The 24,228-nt window shown below is 35.0% G+C and overlaps 1 protein-coding gene across 2 annotated transcripts in view; it reads left to right on the top strand.

The window, feature by feature from the left end:
* Positions 1-24,228, top strand: part of LOC106071380 (lysyl oxidase homolog 2-like) — a 242,452-nt gene that overhangs the window by 158,492 nt on the left and 59,732 nt on the right. For both annotated transcript variants that reach the window (XM_056040734.1, XM_056040726.1), the window contains exon 6: positions 14,220-14,337. In XM_056040734.1, coding sequence (XP_055896709.1) covers positions 14,220-14,337 — 118 coding nt within the window. The remainder of the gene's footprint in view (positions 1-14,219; positions 14,338-24,228) is intronic.

The following is a 24,228-nucleotide window of genomic DNA, read 5'->3' as shown; positions in this document are numbered from 1 at the left end:
CAACAAAAGTAAGCATAAAAACTGTTATTTTCATAGAAATTGTATTGCTTAGTGGCTAGCGTGTCTGCTTTTCATCATGGAGGCTCGAGACCTCGAGATCGAATTAAGACAACCATTTTTAGACTTGCTTTAGAAAAGAAGCACGAACATTCTTCCAGACAGACCCTCTTCCCCTCATCCCAAAAATTGTTCCATGAAATTATTTGGACCATAGCGCATTAGGCAATTGCTAAAAGCATGAAAATTGCACTAAACAAAAAAAAATTAGTAAATGTAAAAATTTCCAATTGTACATATTTATTATTGCAAATTAATTACATGATCAACCCTGGGAAAATACCGGGCTTTGTCCGGGAGGTGGGGCAGTCTACGAAGGTTTGATTTGTGATAGGGCAGAGAAATTGTGAATATATAATATTTAAAACAGATTTTTATTAAATCAATAAATTTGTACTATTCTTACTATCTTAACTATAAATGGATCTTGTTTTGGTGACTTGGCAGTGTGAGATTCAGCTCTTAAGATATTGTTGTAACCCTATTGGCATGAGCGCCCGCAGGGGGGGGGTGCAAAGGGGTGCACTTGCACCCCCCCCCTTGGATTCTGAGTTGCCAAATTCTAGCATTTTTTTCTCACCATCAAATCAATTAACTTCTAAGTAGCAACTGAACAAGTAGTGCTTCCACTGGTTATTGTAGTAGTAGAAATACGTAGATTAACATAGGAATGGATGGTCAACCATAATGGAATACATCTTTCAGATCTGTTTTTTTTTATTACGTAGTCGTAGATGTAGATTTAGTCAGAATTCAGGGGGGTGCAAGTGACTACAATGTACCCCTGCGACATGAAGCTCTTCAAAATCGGCACTAATAGCTGTGGAAAAAGTGGCACCGGATAGATCCACATGAAGAGCGAGCATTAAAGGAAGGTCCTTGATTGCAGATGCCATACACAATAGTAGTAGAAAGAAGGGTGAAAGTACAAAAGATTGGCCTCTTTAGTCACTCCTGTTAAACCTAAATCTACTAAAATTAATACAACAGCCTCACTAAACAAACCTACTAAAGAATTAATACCAAAATACCTTAAAACCTTAGTAATAAATTTTCAAAGCATTAGGAACAAAACAGCAGACTTAGAAATTTTTTAGAATGTGAGAAACCAGACAAAATTGCAGGAACAGAAACTTGGCTACATCCTGAATTTATAATGCAGAAATTTTCAATAGTAATTATGAAATTTTTAGAAAAGATAGGGCTAATAATCATGGAGGAGTTCTTTTAGCAATAAAAAAAAACACTCTTATTGCAGAAGAAATTACCTTACCTAACTCAAAAAATATAGAATCAACATTTTGTAAAATTAATACCACCTCAACATCCCTAATAATAGGCAGTATTTACAGACCACCAAATTCTAGTTTAGAATACATGCAGGAACTATGTAATCAGTTTACTACACTTAAAGAGACAAATAAAAATGCAGTTTTTTGGATTATGGGTGATTTCAACCTACCTGATATAAATTGGAAAACACTAACCATAGACAAACACCAAAACCTTAAGACATAAATGAGCTTTTCATAGAAACTCTGCACATCCTAAGTTTAGATCAAATCATTAAAAAGCTAACTAGATTAAACAACACATTTGATCTCTTCTTAACCAACAGACCTGGATTAGTAGTTGATTATGATATTATTCCTGGTCTATCAGACCATGAGATCATAAAATACACAGTCAGATAAAACCAGTAGCCAATACAAAACCCAAAAGAAAAATCTTACTCTGGAATAAATGTAACCTAACACAACTACACCAAGCTGCATTAAAATTTCAACAAACATTCTTATTAGAAAAAGACATTAACCAACCAGTCGATGACCTCTGGAATTTCATTTAAAAACATCTTAAAAGCATTATAGAAAATCATATACCAACTAAATACATATGAAACAAAATAAATAAATGCTGGTTTTAAGAAGCTTTGTAAACAGAAGGAAAACCTATATAGAAAATTTAAAGAAACTAGGGCAGAAAGAGTTTACAAAAAGTATATAAAAATTAAACACCTAACCCAAAAAGTAAGCAGACAGCTGCAGAGTGAATACATAAACAATGTAGTATCTAAAGATAACAACAAAAACCTATGGTCATACATTAAGTCTAAGAAAATGGAAACAACAGGCATAGCGCCATTAAAAGATGAACATAACATAATACATAATGATAATGAAACTAAAGCAAACATCCTAAACAAATACTTTGCATCAGGATTCTCAGCCCTAGGAGACAAAGACATATTACTTAATTTGAACCAAGTAGACAACATAGAAGATATAGTAGTACAAGAAAATGGAATCCAAAAACTATTAGCCAACACCAAACCAAATAAAGCGTCTGGACCTGATGATATTCCAGCTAGATTACTCAAAGAACTAAGCAATGAGCTAGCCCCAGTGTTCAAAATACTCTTTCAGGCATCGCTTAACCAGGGCAGAGTACCAAAGGACTGGAAAGAAGCTATTTGAAAAAGGAGAAAAATCTGACCCAGGAAACTACAGACCAGTATCACTTACCAGCATCACATGTAAAATCCTAGAACACATAATATGTAGACCACTTAGACAAACATAATGTCCTCACCCCATACCAACATGGCTTTAGGAAATATAGATCATGTGAAACACAACTAATAGGACTAATTGATGATTTTTCAAAAGGTTTAGATAATAGTGAACAAATAGATGCTATCTTACTAGATTTTTCCAAGGCTTTTGACAAAGTTCACCACCATATTTTGCTTAAAAAAATAAAATATTTCGGCATTAATGGTCCATTGCATCAGTGGATTAAAGATTTTCTGATAGGGAGAGAACAAACTGTAATAATAAATGGCTCTAAATCAACACCGATAACAGTAACTCAGGTGTACCTCAAGGAACAGTCTTAGGTCTACTAGCCTACTATTCTTAATTTACATAAATGATTTACCAAGTTGCATTACTTCAGGAACAAAAGTTAGATTATTTGCAGACGATTGCATAATATATAGTACAATAAAAACAACACAAGACATAGATATTTTACAAAGAGAATTAGATGAATTACAGAAATGGGAATTAAATCAGAGCATGTCTTTCCACCCAGAAAAATGTCAGTTATTAAGAGTAACAAAAAAACTAATACAAATTAATTCCACTTATCTTATTCATGGCAAACCAGTAACACAGACTAAAAACGCAAAATACCTAGGTGTTATAATAAATGAAAAACTGTCATGGAATCCACATATTGATGAAACTATTAAAAAAATCAAACAAAGAATTAGGGTTTATTAAAAGAAATTTCTATAAATCAAATAATAACATAAAACTAAAATGTTATTTAACCTTGGTTAGGCCAATAATAGAATATGCATCCTCCGTTTGGGACCCCTCAACTCAAGAAAACATTAAGAAACTGGAACAGACACAAAATAGAGCAGTGAGATTCATAACAAACGAATATTCACATTTGACTACCTAACCCTAACCTTTAGTAAAATCACTAAATTTAGAAAGCCTTCAGGACAGAAGACTCAACAGTAAAGTAGCAATTATACATAAAACACTTAACCATAATCTTCAATTACAAAAACAAAATTTAATAAAATACTCTGAAAGACACAAAGATAAAGGCACATTCCTCGTCCCATATGCTAGGACAAATTTGTACAAATACTCCTTCTTCCCTAGTGCTATTAGGGCATGGAATGGGTTGCCTGAGCTAGCCAGGAAAACCAGTGACTTGGCAGAATTTAAGTCATTGGTTAATATGCATGACTAAATGCATGACGCGTAGTACGTAATCATCTTTTTTTTTTGAAGTAACGTCTGTAGTATATAAGATAAGATAAGAAGTTGCATTGCAAAGGGAAAAAAATCGTCTCGAGACGTAAAATGCCACACAATTACTTTTTATAATATTTAGTTAAGGTCTAGAATATGTTGTTGTTTTTTTACTAATTATCTTTCGATGTGATCAATGTTATATTTTCTTTAACAAAAGTAAAGAGTCTTTCGGAGTTGCGGTCGGTGTCAGCGCTCTATAAAACTGCAGGTTAAACACGTCCACCAGTTTACAATAGAATAGATACAAGAAAGTTCTTCACATGACCTCATTCGAGTCAAAACGTTGATTTGTACCAACGGAGCACTGGCAGCAGCAAGAACCAAAAAAATACGAGCTGTTGCATCATGAATTAACTGCATTTGTTGGGTATTTTAGTGATGAAACTGCAGATATCTCAGGCACTGGGCAGATATCTTTGAGTGTTTGGTTTGTTGATTGCGATTGTATTCGACTTCATTGGTTTAGTTCCTTGTATTTCAGAGAGACGCGCTGCATGTGTCTAACGTCATTGTTTAGTCTAGACATAGACAAACTTCTCTGCCAAAGCTGCCCCGTGATGGCTAGCATTCTTTTTTGCGTAACTGTCCCTAGCAATAGCGTTGGTGCTAAATTTACCTCTTTTGTGGGAGACACAGTGAACTGAAAAATACGAATCCATTCGAGCTTTAAGTCTCAACTTAGAGATTTGCCTTTTTGGCGGATCTTAAAATATCACTGCAAGTGAAACCAGACAAACTGCACACGTATAGTAAATGTCTCCTCCTCTTGTGTTTCTGATTTGTCTTTTCATTGTCGTCAGTTATTCATCTGTTCTTCAACCAGTTTCTATGGTGATTCAGTCTTTCCAACTTAACATAGTGGCCACTCAACAGCACATCAGCAGTTACATTAATGACATATCAAAAACCAAATTGACCATCCTGAGGAACACGTCAGAGGTGTCATCTTGAGGAAGGAAAGACTGCTGGCAGAAAAAACGGATACCGGATATTAAGTTGCTGCTGACGAGAATTCGCAGTCGACAGACACAATAAGAAAAAACCACATGTGTGGATTTCGGGAGTTATTACAAAACACGGCTTTACATTACATATCTTAATTCGTAAATTTCTTCATTATGTCTCGCTTTTTGAGCAACAATAATGGTAAGTTCAACTTGTTTTTTTCTCTTCAACCTAAAACGATGCGAAAGCTGCAATGCAAAGAAGAATATCAGAACTGCGCGATAAGCGTTCATCGCCAGCTTGTCCATCGCGACGAAAAGCAATTCATAAGTAAAGTTATTGACAGTTTTTTTTAACCACTGTCATCATTTGCAGTTTTTGTTTGATCTAACATAGGCAAGCACTGGCCTCACGGATAAAGTTAACATTGTGTACAGTAAATACTTTGTTCACGTGTTTAGTTTCTTTTTAGCGGCCCCCGAAAGGGGAAAAGACGCTATTAGTTTTGTGCGAAATGTCTGTCCGTCTGTCCGTCCGTCCCGTTTAGATCTCGTAAACTAGAAAAGATATTGAAAATCCGACATCACAATATTTTAGACCATTCAAAGTTCTGATGCAACGGTTACTTTTTTTTCTGAAAGCGAAAAATCTAATTTTTAAGATCAGTTATGCAAATTTTATTTTCGTGAACTTTTTTTTATTGCCAAAATATTTTTTTATTTTGATTTGATTTGATTTTTGATTTTTGATTTGAGGCACATCGGCACAATTTAGGCCATGTCGTGCCTGCAGTTCCTTAAGGACTACTCTCTCTCTAAACAACAAGGGCCAGATTCTATACAGTCATATAATTAAAATCAAGGTCTATTCACAGTTAAAATAGTAAAGGTAGTAAAAATTTAAATATTTGGTAAAAATCTAATGTAAATAGTGCATGTTCACAAATTCAGAAATCAGATCTTCGTAGATAGCCCCACTTCCCGAATAAAGCCCAGTACCTTCCCAGGGTCGACATTATTAAATAGTGTTTTTAGATTAGTGGCTCTAAAATATTTCGCCCTGACATCCTGGTATCTGGGGCAATCAACGAGGATATGTTCCACGGTGAGGCGAGAGTCACAGTACTCGCAAAGTGGGGACTCCTCTCTCTTCAGTACAAAAGAGTGCGTGATGTAGGTGTGGCCAATCCTAAGTCTGGACATGGTCGTGCTACCACGCCTTGTCAGACCCTTAGATGTGGGCCGCCACCTGACATCCGCCACAATCTGCCTGAGTTTACTGTGAGTCTCAGCCTCCCATCGGTTCTGCCACTCTCGATAGGTGGCAGAGGCAATACTTTGTCTCAGGTCCGAGTAGGGAATTTGGGTTCCTGACACCGCATGATTTAGGGCTCTCTTTGCTTCTCTGTCTGCGGCTTCGTTTCCCTCAATGCCAACATGGGAGGGGACCCAGATGAAGGTGACATCCCTACGGTCGGCTGTTATTTGGTCCAACAGCTTCAGGCTCTTATGTACCAATGGGATGTCAGTCTTCATCCGCCCCAAAGCTTGCAATGCAGATTTGGAGTCGGAGCAGATTATAAATTTCCTCCTTTCTGATGCTTTTACGGCCATAAGTGCAAGCAATATTGCGTGCAATTCGGCCGTAAAGATGGAGCAGCCATCGGGGAGTCTACGGGAGATTGTTTTGTTCCGAAAGGAGCAGGCACACGCGACCTTTCCCTCTATTTTGGATCCGTCTGTGTAGATGGTGCCACAATCTCCGTAGCTCTCCTGCAGTTCCCTAAAGTGGACTTGTAGTATGCTTGGGTCTGTATTTTCTTTTTTGAAATTGAGGAGGGATAAATTTAATTTGGGTTTATTCATTAGCCAGGGAGGGTTCTGAGGGGTTTCTATTTTAGATATTTGGTCAATGGGTGGGGTTAAATTTTGGATGGGTTCTCTCATTCGAAGGCCCAACGGCTGTATTTTTATTTTGAGCATGCGAATAAGACAGTGATGCCCAAAATACGGCCCGCGGGCCACATCCGGTCTGCGACGTGGTTCTATCCGGCTCGCCGAATCAATTGCACAAAGTGTAGAAAATCCATTGTCCAAAAAAAAAAAGTTTAAAAATATCTTTCCCTACGAAGAGTATATGGATTGGTATCGATAGTAAAGCAAACATATTTGTTTTATAAAGAAAGAGTGCCTCTTTTTAAAGAACATAACATTAAACAGCTTTAGGAAATCAAACATATAAGACAACATTCTTGGTTTGAGAGACGATAGTTAGATTACACCTAGAGTGGAGGATTGGTGACAATATTTATTAAAATAGAAGAAAATGAGTCTGCTGTATGTTTATTTTCTGTTGCCGCTTACGAGTCTACCGACGTGTCTGATACCTCTCAAAATTTTGGTATTTATTCGCGATAAAAACAACAGTTTTGAAATCAGAAAATTTGGAGCATGCATGGATCTCCAGTGGCGAAGCACTGACAAAAAAAGTTTCAAACATCACAGATAAGCTTTTTCCCGAGGAAAAATTAGTGGGAGTGACTACTGATGGTGCCAAAACTATGGTTGACAGCAATAGTTTTTAGAAGTCAAATGAAACCGATCCTATGTGGTTGAATTATTCATCAACAAAATCTATGGACCATGTGATGATGATCGTGTTCAGATTGAACAATATTCGTCGTTCTAAAATCCATCTTCGGCCAATGTGTCAATTGCCCAAAGCTATACAACTGAAACTGATAGACTTACAAACTAGACATCCTTGATCATTTCAAGTGATGCAGACTATTGATTTTTTCTCCGTGTTTCTTGCATAACGTTTTCGAAATCTCCGAAAGCAAGTGTTATGGATGGTCACAATAATTGACTTAATCCTTTGAACTCCCAGGGGAGCATAGGGCCGCAACCTCTCCACTCGGTTCTGAGCAGTTTTCTTCAAGTTATTACAAGGACTTATTAATTGGACAACCTTTTTCAGTTATGAATCGTGCGAATCCGATGCTACGTAATCGTATCGTCTCTTAGAATTCTAGATTCAGTTCTTCGAGTCGTCTTCGATTTAGCATCTCAACTATACAGCCGGATATTTAAAAGTAGTTTAGGATAAACTTCTCAATAATGTAAATACTAGATTTACGGGTTTATAATAAAAATTGGTTTATAGTATAATTCCCTTTTTTTTCACTCTTTCTTCATGTGGCCCGCAACTCGAGTGTCAGATATTAAAATGGCCCGCCGTCCGAGTGAGGTTGAGCATCACTGGAATAAGAGATTGAGCCTTTTCAAAACAATTACATCAATTATAAGACTTCAGTTAGGCCAGGAGAGGCGCGGTAGCTGAGCGGTAAAGCGCTTGGCTTCCGAACCGGGGGCCCCGGGTTCGAATCCTGGTGAAGACTGGGATTTTCAACTTCGGAATCCTTAGACGCCCCTGAGTCCACACAGCTCCAATGGGTACCTGATATTACTTGGGCAAAAGTAAAGGCGGTTGGTCGTTGTGCTGGCTACATGAACCCTCGTTAACCCTAGGCCACAAAAACAGATGAACTTTACATCATCTGCCCTATAGACCACAAGGTCTGAAAGGGGAACTAGTTAGGCCAGGTTCACATCCAACTTTGCATTCACTTGCACCTATCCTTTGATCTGCTGTACCGTTGAGGCACTACACAAGATCTGTCAACCTTCTTTCTCCATTCTTATCTCTCATTTGTCTTTGATATTATTTCATTTGTATGTTCTTTCTGAAAATATTGAAGCCTGCCTGGGTGGACCACTTCGGGGGCCGATTTTGAGTTTGTGTTTCCATACAAACTGTCTTTGTAATCTTGTTTTTTTTTTATTTCATGAAAAAAAATTATTGTGCATTTAATATCGATTAGGTATGAGGGCCCGAATATAACAAGAAACTTTGAGGATACGATTCTGAGCCATGGGTGGCAGCTTGGACCCCCTGCAAAAAATCCTGCTGGCGCCCATGCCTATTAGCGACGCGATAGGGTTAACTGTGTGTGATCAGCTGACTTATGTGACACAGGCCAGAAAGACAGTTTAGTGTGCTATGTCGAAGGGCAATGGACAGTACTGGTATGAACGTTGCACGTGAATATGACCCGTGTTATGGTTATCTGATGATAAGCCTGCGTGGACCAGAAACACAGAGTGTGTAAGGCAAGGCAGTTCAAGACAGGACAGCGAGGAGACCGGGACTGTTAGTTGGCCATGAAGTCAGTCCTTGCGGAGTCCTCCAGTAAACGTACGAGTCTAGGAAGAGACAGTAGAGTTTAGTACGGTGATGTACAGTGTAGCATTTTTAGTTGTTGATTGTCTTGCCAATTGTATAGTATTGGCTGTTATCTATTTGACCATTATTAAAGTAAAGGATTATTTGGAGCTTGTCAGGTTTAGGAATTATTTGTGTTCTTAACTAACTGCACACAATGGACCTCATTCACCAATCGTACACAAACAACATTTAGTCACTTACTGATAAAACAAAGAAAAAAACTGTCACGTGACAACCATCATGAATTAAACATGAGATCGTAAATTATATAGAAGAGATAGAGCACCACGTGGCTAAATGTTGTTTGTTTACGATTGGTGAATCAGGTCCATTAAGGTCCCGGGGTTCAACCTGACAAGAACATCACTCACACACAGACGTACATAGAGTAACCAACTATGTGAATAGTTTAAATAACAAAAAATAAATGAATTTAATTGTATGAAACTGATATATGTGTATGTACAATGAGGATGATAAATAAATAAATAAATAAATAAATATATATATATATATATATATATATATATATATATATATATATATATATATATATATATATATATATATATATATATATATATATATATATATATATATATATAAAGATATTATTCAATAATTAATTTAAGCACCTTTGCTACTGCTATCAACTTGTCACCCTGGTTTCATAGTCCACCAGACTCTGGCCGACTGGCGTCACAAAACTGCCAACCTCGGTAATAGTAAAGTTAGACCTCAGATGATCGCCAATTTGACAATGACACTGAAAAATGTAATATATATTTCTGAGACGCAAGCGACGCCCACACTAGCATAAACTCGAGCTCAGTATATACAACTCCAACACTGACACCCTATAAACGAAATAAACACAAAACTTAACTTCTACTCTAAAACTAGAAATAGTGACAACCTCATACAACATAAAATAAGAGATATCACAAACGAATAACTCACCCTAAACAGGGGTCCAAAAATCCTACTGAATAATAAGTCCGAGAAACTAGTACAGACTATAGATATAATAACATTTTACGGACCAACACACCGTCCGTTTCAACCCAATTCAGAGGGTTAACTGCTTCATGACAAAGAATGACCAATAGATGTCACCGGACTTTGTGACGTAGCAAAAACAATTCAAAACAAAAATACAAGGCACTCTCGCCCCGTACAAGTACTACGAGTAGAGGAAATAAAAAACAAGAGTTAGGATAACTACGCGACAGAGCTCTTGTTGTCAGGTTCTTGTGTTGTGTCTTTAGCACTGTTTACATAGGCCTGATTAGGAGGGATCGTAACATATGAAAGATTTGGGGGATTGTGGGGGCGACATGGACTAAATTGAGCCGATGTGCCAAAAATACAAATACATTACATGATCCTTTCAAAATAACTGATGGAATTTCATTGAAGAAGCTATTTTGTAAAAGTATTTTTTATATTTACTTGATTTAAATTAAATTTGTAAATATAAATATTTGCACTCTGTCAGTTATTTATTATTGTTATCATCGACTTGCAAAATCGATTTTCAAAACAAAGCATTTCGTTTTTAGAAAACAAAAAGTAGTCATTGCACTTTGTAAGCCACGAAATTTGGTAAAATAGTATTTTCGAGTCTTCTAGTTTTTGAGATATGAGTGTGACTTACGGACAGACAGACTACACAAAACTAAAAATCCGAAAACATTTTCACTAAATCTGAGAGCCTATTAAACTAGATCTAAAATTTTATTCTGTATAATGCTGTTCTGTAAAACAAAAAAAAGGGGGGGAGGGCATTTTTATTTTTAAAAGTGAAATTTCACAAGTTATTTATTAACATAAGTCTACACCACGGGTTTTTATTATAACGTTATTATTCTTATTATCAAGCATCCCATTTCAGTTTATCAGGAATAGTTATGGCCTAAAATAGTTTGACATGTTTCGGATGTTCCTTCAGAATTGAAGATTATTACAGCCAGGCTTAGGATACACCAGAAAGAAGACATCGGGGCATGACGGCAGACAGGATTTGAGCTAGGGACAATCGAGTGGACAATCTAGAGCGCATACCAAACGATGTAACAAATAAACGTATCCGTAACCGGAGAGAGGAAAAAGATGGAAATGATGCAATGTTAAAAAAAAAGGGGGGAGTAACTTACTAAAATAAACAGTATATACCGTGGCAACAAATCAACGGACGTAACCTGTGTTGAATACTAGTATATGTATATATATCTATCAATAGATGGATGGATCATGCAGAGCCGCCGCGAGGGTTGTGGCCGCCTGCGTGCGAGATTAAAAAATGCCGCCCCCTCTTTTTTTTTTAGAAAAAAATTCATTAAAACTGAGCTGGACACTGTACTTAATGCACTCTTTGATTTAAATTCATTTTTGTACACCACTCCTTTTTCTTTCAAATTCACATCATTGTCGTATCCCCATGCCCTCTAAGATGTTTTTGTTTTAATTTTAACTTTGCATTTTTTAAAAATGTAATGAAAAAGAAAATAAACTTAGTATTAATTATAACACAATATTTAAGTTTTTTTGTTTTTTTTTTTCATTTATATTTTTTAACACTATGTATAGAATTCAAATTTAGGTAATGACATTTCACAAAAAAAACGGACATTTTTTGTTCCCAAAAATAAATTGTAAGCGTTGTAAAAGTTACTTCATGGAGATAGAATTGAAGAAGGTTTTCGTTCAAGTCAGTAAGGAGTTTATTTCCGGGCGGGACTCGGCGCTAAGCGTCTGCTGACCTGTTTCTCTTAGTAAGACGAAAAGGCAAATAGTGATGTTTTCATTTCAAACGCACTGTTCATCCTAATAACAAAAAAAAAAAGTGGGCCATATTAAATCTATTAATAAAGAGGCAACTCTGGCCAATAGTATTAAGCGAGGGACATTCTAGGTAGGCCTACATATTGCGCACGTACGTCTGTAATGGGCGTGATCTTTTAAAAAATATCCTTAGTGTTAAGTAAGACTTCTCTGTCGCGGACGTTTTTTTCACACAAAAGTCGTCACCATAATGAAGTGCAATAGATGGGAGAAATTCGACCATTCTGAGACAAAAAATCCAGAAGAATCACACTAGCGGAGACGTTTTAAAATGTTTTCTTCAAAACGTTTTCACCAATATTGTTGCATACGCACCTCGCAAATAGCGGTCTACATTTAACAAGGTCTTATTAGAAGATAAAACGACATCTCCTACTGAATATATTTTAATTTTTAAACATGTAATGTTACTAATATTCAGATATGTTACACCATAAAAAAATTTCGACGCCCCCTCCTTGTTGTTAGTTGGTTATTGGTTTGTCGTTACAAACAGCTTGTACAATTGTGCCAATAAAGGCGTTTTATATTTTTACTAAATAAATTTTAAAAACTTGAAGAAACTTCTTTTGTGAACATAAACTCAATAAAGCCTAACTGTTATTACAATATTCACATATTTAACTTGAGATAGAGATGTAAAATTCATAAAATATAATGATATTTAAACGAAATCTAGCTCACCACAAAACATCTTTACTCTTTCATGTCTCAAGATTGTCTGCCGTTTCTCATCTTTCTCAATGCATAACTACCAATCCATCGCTTAACCTCTTCTTACCGCCGCCTAGGAAACATACACACACACTCTATAACACCCCTTTTTGCCAGGAAGTTGCGCCCCTCCTCGGCCACTTAGAGGTACTCGCCCCCACCCCCCGGGGGAGAACCCAAAGTTTGAGAAACAGTTTGAGAAACACTGCATTAAAAATACTGATGATCAATAATGCTAAACAGAATAATAGTAATAATAATCCAATACGGAATACTTTCACAATTTTTAAAAATAAAACTCTAAACAGAAATGTAAATACAGCTATATATATTACTAGTCGATAGGCCACTGCAACCTATGCGACCGCAGTTGGCCCCCACTTTCAAAGGATCCGCACTTTCATAGGACCCGCGCTAATTCAAGGTGTATAAATTATTAAATTATATATATATATATATATATATATATATATATATATATAGAGAGAGAGAGAGAGAGAGAGAGATAGATAGATAGATAGATAGATACATAGTAGATTACTTAGATTAGTTCCTAGTCCAAACCTCCCGTAGGACAAAGGGGGATGGGGACGGACAGGGTTTGATAAATTTAAACGACAGTCAAGCGCGCAGCCAGTCTAGTGTGAATACTACTCTTGTTTTCTCGTGGACTATCCGCAGAAATAAGAGAGTGATCTTTTCTTTACTTCTTGTCTAAACTGTTGAGGGAAGAAGAGAATTATATATATAGATAATTAACTATTAAGTAGTTTTAATATTAAATATTTATAAAACAGATTCCTTTTTTAACTAATTCTACTAGGAGAAGAAGATAATTAAAGAACTTATTGTACACTCTACAAATAGTCTACTCTTAACTAACAGCCATTTAAAATAAAAGTGACAATGTTTTAAAATTGACTTTCTAATTTCTAGATCTACTTACAGGGCGGTCTAGTCGACTCGAAACAAATATTGCAAACAACCCGCGAAAATTCAAGGCCAGGAAGGGTCGGCGCGTATGAAAATACCCATGGGAATTCCTCGCGCGCCTCTTTTTTTTTTTAAAGTTTCTAAAATAACTTTTTGTACGAAATAGTCTTCCCCCCCCCCCGCCCCACCCCCCAAAAAAAAGGTTTCAAAGGATAATGGAATTATAAGTATTTAAATAAAATATTTAAGTATTTTTTTTTTATTATTGAACCAAAAATGTAAAAAAAAAAAAAAAAAGGAATCTTGAAATAATGATTTGGCCACCCCTCACATTCGGCCGCCTGCGTGCAATGCACACATTGCACAATAGGTAGCGGCGGCCCTGGATGGATGGATGGATGGATGGATGGATGGATGGATGGATGGATGGATGGATAGATAGATAGATAGATAGATAGATAGATAGATAGATAGATAGATAGATAGATAGATAGATAGATAGATAGATAGATGATAGATAGATAGATAGATAGATAGATAGATAGATAGATAGATAGATAGATAGATAGATAGATTTATTTAAGGTTTTGTATTTTTCAGCATGGAGAAGTCATTTACGCCGTCTTTTAAGATTTTCTACAGTTGTTCATAACCGGGGACTCGCTGACTTCAAACCGTATTTACCAAGAGGACAATGGCAATGGCACGCTTGTCACATGTAGGTCATTCATTTTCGTTTTCATTCATTGTTTAGAAGGTATGGTTTTAAATAAAGGTGACTTCACAAAGTCACTTGTAAGTTTTGCCCTAATATATATTATTACTAGCATTATACGCCGACTACGACCGTCGATTTGTTCCCAGGCTATATATTGTTTACTTTGTCCTCATAATCCCCTCTTTAAACGGACCGCATTTTAACAATCCCCCTAGATTCTAGTATCTTTTACATTGAATTAAAACGACGCACGCTCTCTCTCTTCCCTTTTCTCTCTTTTCTCTCTCATTAAATTCTCTTTCTCTTCTCTCTTTCTCTCTCTGGAGCCACCTTTTTTTGGTCACCATGTGCATCGTAATATTCTCTGATAAAAACATTTAACGTGAATTGAAATATCCCACTTTATAACGCACTCCCCGACACACAAACGTCCACATGCTATTGGCCCGTGAATTCTAGTATCACTTTTGCTTCTCCACTGGCCCCTCCCCCGCCCTTCCATTCATACCAAAAATTTTGGTCTTCTTAATTCAACAGAAATATTTAATTTAATATACTCTATGATGCTATTCGACCTGAAACTGCACCCCCACCATTGCTTTCACACATATCGGCCATTTTTTTTATTACAATGACAAACCCTATTTTTTAGCATCCTCCACTTCTGGTACACACTTTTCTTGATTTATAGATTTAGCACTATGATTACTTTATTTTCTTCTTTTGCATCCTTTAATCATAAGGCAAGCACAGTACGGTTCTAGGCACAGCAAATAGTTCTTTAGACCATAAGTCTCAGGCCTAGGGGAAAAAAACAACATTTTCCTGTTGTGTATTTTTGTTTCTTTTATTATATAATGAAATCAATGGATCTTCTTTTGTATTTTCATGTGTCAAAGTAAAAAACTATCTGCGCAAAGTGTATTTCTTAAAATTAGATCTAGGTCTAAATCCTTTCTATCTTTTCTCATGTCAACATTGTAGACATGGCCTAGATCCATAAAATACTATAGCTTTAATAGAGTCGGACAACTTTATTTTTTTTTGAGGGTCTTAAGTTTGTTTTAGGGCTACAATACATACACTACGGTCTAAGTTAGTACCCAAGGAACATTCCTGCCTAGTTTTATCAAGATTGGTCAAGCGGTTTTGATGTCTATAAGTAACATACATCCATACATACATACATACATACATACATACATACATACATACATACACCTCACATTCTTCTTTATAATATAGATTATGCTTCAAGTATGGATCGATCATGGAACTATACTAAAAAGACGATGACTTCTAAACAGGTCTTTGCGCATCCTGTCTGCGCATCCTGCACTGAATTTTTAAAAATTATAAATAGAGATGAAGAAGGAGTTTACGCATCGAACGCGCGCGATTTACCCGCGGTGATTAGAAAATGTTTTTTAGCTCTTTATAAACAGATTCTTAAAAACTTCATCCATTTTCAGACAAGCTGTTATGGTAGATATATTTTTTTAGAGGAAGAGATCATCACAAATTTTTTTTTATTTTTGATCATCATATGTTCTCAGGGATTCTAACGTTGGGTTTTTCCTACTAGATATGGTGCAGCTTTATGTGCTATTTGCAGATGAGCCTACCGTTCCGCATTAAGCGGAACCGTTCCGCTAAAACATTAAAAAAAATAAAACTCACATGTTACGCAGTTCCGTATTGGCACTTTTATTTTGTTCCGCAAAGTCCGAATTCCAACAAAATAAATCGTCATTATTTTGTATTAAAGTAAAAAGAAAATATTGAATACAATATTCATTTATTATTTATATTTCGTCCTATTGTGGCCCACATATGGTTAAGCTTAGCGCTAATATATCGTTTATTCAATGACAAGGGTAATTCATAATCATGCCAAAACATTTTCCCGATATGTCTCTAACACATTGATTTCTAAAAAAAAAGAATTTAGTAAGCACAAGGATTCTAGACTATGTCTAAATTCTAGTGGGGACTTATTTGAAAACTTGGTATTGAATGTAGATCCAGATCAACTGCTTATTTGATCTTCTAGGTCTAGATCTAGATTCAAGTTGTAGTCTTAACTTAAATCTTGATCTAGATCTATCTATAAATTTAAATCTATTCTAGATCAGATTAACATCTAAATCTACACGAGAGCCAGTAACTAATAGATTTAGGCTGAATCTAGATATTAGATTATTATCTAGATCTAAATTATATTTATAAAATAATTTAGAGTAGATCTAGAGTCCTAAAGTGTCTCTTTTTTCTCTTTCTCTCTCTATCTCTCTGATAGATAATTGTTACGTCTTATTATGTGATGAGACTCTTTAGCGATACACCAAGATCAAAACGATAAAATCATAGTTTTTAAATACTTTAATCTTTATTAACACTGAAAACACTATCTTGTTTATATTCCTCCATTTTGGTTCCACTCTCTCCTTTCAACACGCATGCGCACCATTCCACATTTACACTACGATGCGCACGTAACACCCCCCTTGTTTAATAAGTTCAATGTACATCGAACGTCCACAATACAAATCACCAAATATATTATCAGACTATTCCAATTTTAAAAAAATAAGTCAAAGTAAGTCTCTGCAATATAAAAAAACCATAATGTAATACAAAACACAATCATACACAATGGCATATTAATACCAATACAATTCTAACGTTGATAAAACATTTATATTCATCAATTATGACAGTAACCATCACACAAATAACTGTTATTATGAAAATTGAATTTTTCTCACAAATATACCCAATAAAATAGTTTAGTTCTTAACAGCATGTAAGTAGTTATTATTTACTCTACACTTTTCTATTTCTCCCCAACCTAAGTACAGCGTGATAATGTAAATGCTACAACATTTTCTTTCCGTCGTATTGTCTTGACCTCAAATTTATAGTCCATCATTTGTTAGCAATTCTATTATTATCACATTTATTTAAATTAATAAATGCCAACGGAGCATGATCGGTCCACAATAGCAATTCAGCACTACACAATTGCCAGTCCCTCTTTTTCAATAGTTGCATAGTTTAACTCTGCAAGGGTTAGTTTCCTGCCTGCATAAAAAAAAACAGGGTAAGCAATTCCACTATATTCTTGCATCAAACAACCCCCTATAGCTATGGATGAAGCATCTGTTGCCAAATAAAATTATTTAGTAATATCGGGCAATGCAATTTTAATATTGGTTCTTCAGAAAAAAAACTCTTGATCTTGTCTAGCGATCTTTGACATTGTACAGACCACACTATATTGTTAGATTTCTCTTTCTTTGTAAGATTTGTAAGAGGTTCAATCATGTCTTCAAAATTTGGAACAAATTTTCTATAAAAATTGCAAAGACCTAAAAGACTTCTAATTTGTTTTTTTGTTTTTTTTTTTTTTTGGTACACTTATATCCATTATTTTTTAAACTGTTTCTTCCAAATGGTTTAATTGATTCATTTTTTATCTTGTATCCGAAAAAAAGGAATTTCGCTATGGCCAATTTTTATTTTTGTTGGTTTCAATGTCAGATTGTTTTCCTTGGTAATAGCAAATATCTCCCTTAGACTCTGTAAGTGTTCATTCCAATCCTCACTAAATATGCAGATACCATCTAAATAGCAAATTACAAATGAAATGAGGTTGCTTGTAAGAGTACCCCATGTTACTTATTAATGGGGATTGATTCAAAAAGAGCACCCCACTCAATATAACAAAATTTTGATCCATTAATTTACCTATTAGCGGGTATAGCTAAAAATATTCAATTAGAATTATAGCTAGATTTAGGTATTTTAGATAAACAGATCAGTGTTAAAAGTGTGCTGGCACATTCGTCCAAAGGTGTATTGGTCCCTTCTTGTACTGCTTAGGTTATTAGGTATAACCTCCAGGTATACAATTAAACTAATGTATGCAACAAAAGACTTTACAAAGTCGCAGATAAACATATTTACAAAGTTTATTTATATGAGTAAAATAAATGTGTAAATAAATGGCCATCAACTCACAGGCAGAGGCAACGACAAGTAAACAAAAGACGCTCAAAAAAGTATGGCACACAGACTTAGTCATATATTACATTATCGTCACATTCTGGAGATCACACATCAGTGTAGAACAATGAAGGTCACAGGCCTCAGGTCAACACATTACCACTTTTGACCATTCTGGGGTTACAGGCTTCAGGCTGACACTAGCCACTTTTAGCCCAAAAAAAACAAATGGGTCATGATGAACTATAGGCTTCAGGAAAACCTATGAGCCTACAAGCTTCATAGAATCCCACCTATAGACATCCGTTCAGTAAAGCCCATCTTATGATCAATACAAGTTGAATCCCTCAGAGACAAGGCTATAAAAATATGTAAAGCCCATCTGATGATTCAATACAGGTTGAATCCCTCAGAGAAAGGTTACAAAAATATGTCACGTTTGGGAGTACCCCAGAATGCAAAACATCAGGGTAAAAAAATTCTGCCTGGAAATCATTTGAGGCTAGCCTATATCTACTAATTAATACATTATATAAAATACAATAATACTAAAGATATACTTTGCCCAAAGATCTCCAAAGCAGGGCACTTTTCTCCGAGTACCCCAAGACACACGACCACTAACAGACAAAATACTATTCACAACACGGGTCAAGTGGTCAAGCTGGTAACTCAGGAGCATGTGGCAACTAAGCACAGTTTGCAAGGCCTTATATAAACTTCATAAGCGGAATCACTCCTAACTTTACAAGTAATCAAAAATAGTTAGTTCCCCATTATGTGACATGTCTCTGAGTTTGTGTGATAATCTTAACAAAATAAAACACTTAAAAGAGATTTAAATATATATACAATTAAATATTAAGTAGATCTAATATTAAATAGTTATAAAACACGTTGGGCACCACTTGTTACGTCTTATTATGTGATAAGACTCTTTAGCGATACACCAACATCAAAACGACAAAACCATCTATACTATAAAGTATAAAGTAAGGCGTATGTATGTATGTGACTTATAGAAATCAAAACCGCTTGACCAATCTTGATAAAACTTGGCAGGAATGTTCCTTGGGTACCAACATAGACCGTAGTGTATGTATTGTAGCCCTAAAAAAAACTTAAGACCCTAAAAAAAAATAAAGTTGTCCGACTCTATTAAAACTATTGTATTTTATGGATCTAGGCCATGTTTACAATGTTGACATGAGAAAAAATCAAAAGGATTTAGATCTAATCTAATTTTAAGAAATACACTTTGCGCAGATAGTTTTTTACTTTGACACATGAAAATACAAAAGAAGGTCCATTGATTTCATTATATAATAAAATTAACCTTCAAATTTGTGTTTCAAAACCATTTTTTACATAAATGTGTTCCTTATATCTGTGACTACAGATTTCCTGACGAACATTCTTTCATTAGACAATACCGTAATGTTTCTTTCCATCCCTAGATCTAAAATTCATCTCTAGGATGATAAAACTTCTCTTCGCACTGATAGTTTTATACTTTAACACATGAACATAAGAAATATAGTCCATTCATTTCATATTTTGATCAAATTAACATTCAAATTTGGTTTTCTAAAGCATTTTAATAGACTACATTCGTTAACGAAAGCTGCGAAGCCGAGTTGAGATAGGCCTAGATTCATTCATGAATCGCGTACTAAAAATTATTTCGTTTAATTGTTTACTTTATAATCCCATTCATTTAACAAAGCTATCGCTCTTTTCGTTTTTAATAGATATGAATGTATCGGCTTTGGGTAAACCCATTTTCGTAGCGAAAGAGAAAAAACTTGAAAGGATCATTAGCTAAGCTTAACATACATCTAAATCCAATCCACTACATTAGTAAACACAAACTTAGACCCGCAGGCCGCGGGTAATGCCAGGCTAGTAGTTTATAAATACCTTAATCTTTAATAACACTGAAAACACTATCGTGTTTATATTCCTCCCATAGACATAAATAAATATAGACTGGCCGATTAAAGAGTTTTATGAAACGAAAATTTGTGACTTGCAATTTTGTGTACTTTATTATACAGCATTTATGAGCAGTATAAAAGTTAAGTATTCATATATATTTCAGCCACACACCTATATATATTGTAAATAAGGAGGCAGTGTAGTTTTGTTTAATCTATAAGAATGAAGATCATACAATTTTTCATAATTCGGAAATCCGAATTCAATAGATATACATAATAATAATAATCTTTATTATCCGTAAGGAAATTTGTCTTACAATTTGTGCATTACACCAAATAAAAAACACTATAACTATAAGAAACCAAAGTGTACATTCACACCAGACTCACTCATAATTTACATGTGACAAAGTTTATACCAGATTGTTCTTATTTAATGATTTGATTGCCAGGGGAACAAAAGAGTGTTTGTGTCTGTTTGTCTTTGCTATAGGTGTCTTGTATCTCTTTTGTGATGGTAAAATCACAAAATCCTGACACAAAGGGTGATTCTTTATTTCGAGGATATTGTTAGCTTTTTTATAGATGTTTGTCTCAAACAACTGCCCAAATGGGGTTTGTTTTTTGCCAATGATTTTGCCAGCAGCATTTAGGATTCTAGGAAGTTTACTTTTATTTTTAATGCTCAGATTGCCATACCAGGCAGTGATATTGAAACTTAAAATATTGCAGATGTGAGCGTGATAAAACATAGCCAAGTCCTTTTCACTAACATTAAACGAGGACAGTTTTCTTAGTAATCGTAATCTTTGCTGCCCTTTTTTGCTGATATAATCAGTATTTGCAGTAAAATTTATTTTATTGTCTAGGATAGTACCAAGGTATTTAAAGGTTTGCACAATTTCAATAGTCTCTCCAGCTACAGAAACAATATCATTTTCCTTCTTGTCCCAACGAAAATCGATTATCATTTCTTTGGTTTTCAAGTTACATGAAGTTACTTCCTTCGGCCAGTCTATATTTATTTATGTCTATGCATAGACATATATATATAGACTGGACGATAAAGTAAAAATTATTATGGGGAACATTTGGGAAAAGATAAGTTTGTATGAGTTATACAGCAGTTATGAGCAGTGTAAAATTAAAAGTATTTATAGTTGTTTTTTTCAGTCATAACCTATATAATTGATAGAACCCCTTCTGTATTATTATATCTCTAATCGTGCCTAATTATAAATAGTTTTAAATACTAGATGTAGATCTAGTCTATATAAATACTATAGTAAAAAAAATACTACTTTTACTAGTACTATACTACTATACTATACTATAAACTATAATTGTAATCTGTATAGTCTAGTCTAGAGTCTATAGTTAGTATATAAATAGTCTAGGACTAGATTCAAGATTGTCACTAGATCTATAATCTATACTTATACTAGATCTAGTCTATAGTCTGCATGCATAGATGATAGACTGCTGACTAGTTTAATATGAAAAGTTGACTAGTTGAATATGAAAAGTATTAGACCTAGTTATTACAAATATTAGTCATATTTATTAGATTTAGATCTATCAATATTAAATTAGTCACAGTCACAGTGATAGCCTACTGAATTATTCTGACTTACTGAAACTAAAAGTTAATGTGTATAATATTCAATTTTTTTTCAACCTTTAGAATTTATCCTTGGCCTATCGTACTACGAACATTAGAGCACGTTCTTTGACTTTTTTGACTAAAAACTAATTCTAACAATTTGAATCGATAAGACGACCGCCATACATTAATAAAGAAGCCATGTCAACAAACATAGATCCACATCACAAACCTATATATATATATTTGCCTATGTCGATGATTATGAAACAGAGGCAAAATATTGGGAATATGGCAGTTTTGTACTTTTTAAAACTAAAGATCATAATTATATATTGGCTAAAATATTAGTCCAAGAATTTATAGCTCAATTGCCGCCATTTTTTTTCACATAGATAGAGTACATAAAACATATTTGACTTCCCCCAAATAAAAATAACTTCCTACTTCCAGTCTATATTTATTTATGTCTATGTGTCTATGATTCCTCCATTTTGGTTCCTCTCTCTGCTTTCAACACGCATTCGCACCATTCCACATTTACACTACGATGCGCACGTAACAATAATCTATATATAGATGTAGATATTTATTCTATATATCCTATACTCTTAAACTAGTAATTCTTGTATGTATGTATATATATATTTATATTTATATATATATATAAATTTTATTTCAAAAACGGCTCTAACGATTTTCTTTAAAATTTCAAGATATGTGCATATTAGTGAGAAAAAAATTCTCAACTCATTGGCCACATCGGGAAAACTCGAGGTCGACCGTTATATCAATTTGAAAATGCCTCATTATCGAAAAATTAATTTTGGCTAGAATGTTTTATGAATGAAAATTTTCCATGACGTAAACGGGAAAAACGCTGCTTACGTCACTAGGCTTATCGCAGTACACTAAAATATTTCTTTGCAAACAAGAACGAGTTTTAAAGAACCATTAGACCTAATTAAACATTTGCGCACCATCTTACTGTAGATTGATTTATTATGGAACTATGAAAGAGAAGTAATGAAATTAAATGTGCCGATGTATGATTAGTTATTGTGTTTTAAGTGCTTAATAAATTGTTTACTCTTTAATTGCGTAGAGTGGTGTAGATACCTTTTACATTGTTGTTTATTTTGCTGGTGACCTCCAGCTGTCTCGTTCTGTGATATCTTCTATGTCAGCTAAGGCAAGTTGGCGCCTAAACTGGTCTTTTAAGCGTTACGGTGTTACGTCGACCACTTTTTAGCTCACCAAAAAAGACTGCCTTTGGCATACGTTCGTCTGAGATTCGTCTCCCATACAGGATACTGCTCTGTCCAGCGTAACTGTCGGACTTAAAGAATTCCATCTATACAAAGGACGCGGATACACATTTGAGACCAAAATAAAATCTGCTGCCGAGGTTATGCTTGCCCTGTATGTGGCAAAATATGTAGGTCACAGCTGCAATCCTCATTAATTTTCGAACTCGAAGACAAGCCTTATTATTATTATTATTTTGCTGGTGAATTATTACCATGTGTTCATGCTTCGGTGTCTACTGTCCTGTACCAAAACAAAGGAAATGGTCATAACACAGCTTCTCTGCGCCTTACTTGCTCACACTAAACATGATATCCATCTAGCGGTCAACGAGTTTGCGTACGCTGCAGCCACTTTTGATTTAATTATAAACCTCGGTAAAAAGCTTGGAGTTAGGGCGTGTTGACGGAAGGCCCAGGAGAGATCTGAATTGAGGGATCTGTAAAAGCAAGCCATATCCCTCCACGAGCTGTAGCACCACTGGGATGGATGGATGGATGACAAAAGCCGGTATGAACTTCTTATAGTCCGACAGTCAGGCTGGGCAGGGTACGTATCCCGTATGGGGGACGAACATATTTTTCGGCGTAACAGAGGTGCCCCACGGAAACGTTTCTTTAGAAAACTAATGCAATGATTTCAGTCTATTAAGAAAAAATTTGCCATTTTACTTTGTCACAAAGTGCCTGTTTTACCCTATAACGTAGAGATTTGCGTCACTTGATGTTTCGTACTAAAGCCATAATGAATATATACTAATTCCATAATTAAATGTCTGAACGTAACCATCTGAGAAGTAACACTGCAAAGACTTTCTTCCAAGCCAATAATAGTAGGCCTACAATAGTTTTACGCAAAAGATGGATTGTAAAACTATAAGACGGATGTTGGTCTAGACTGTAGGAGGACTTAAGAGACTTTATATTTAATCGCCATGTACAATTACATTTAGAACTAACAGAACACTAAAGCAACTCTTCAGATTAGTAGTCTTTATCTGATCGTTCATTTTCGTAATTACAACAATAGCCC

This window comes from Biomphalaria glabrata, chromosome 1 (assembly GCF_947242115.1).
Source record: "Biomphalaria glabrata chromosome 1, xgBioGlab47.1, whole genome shotgun sequence".
Taxonomy (NCBI): Eukaryota; Metazoa; Mollusca; class Gastropoda; family Planorbidae; genus Biomphalaria; species Biomphalaria glabrata.
Note: the sequence above shows the minus strand (reverse complement) of the source record. Positions and strands in the feature narration are given on the sequence as shown.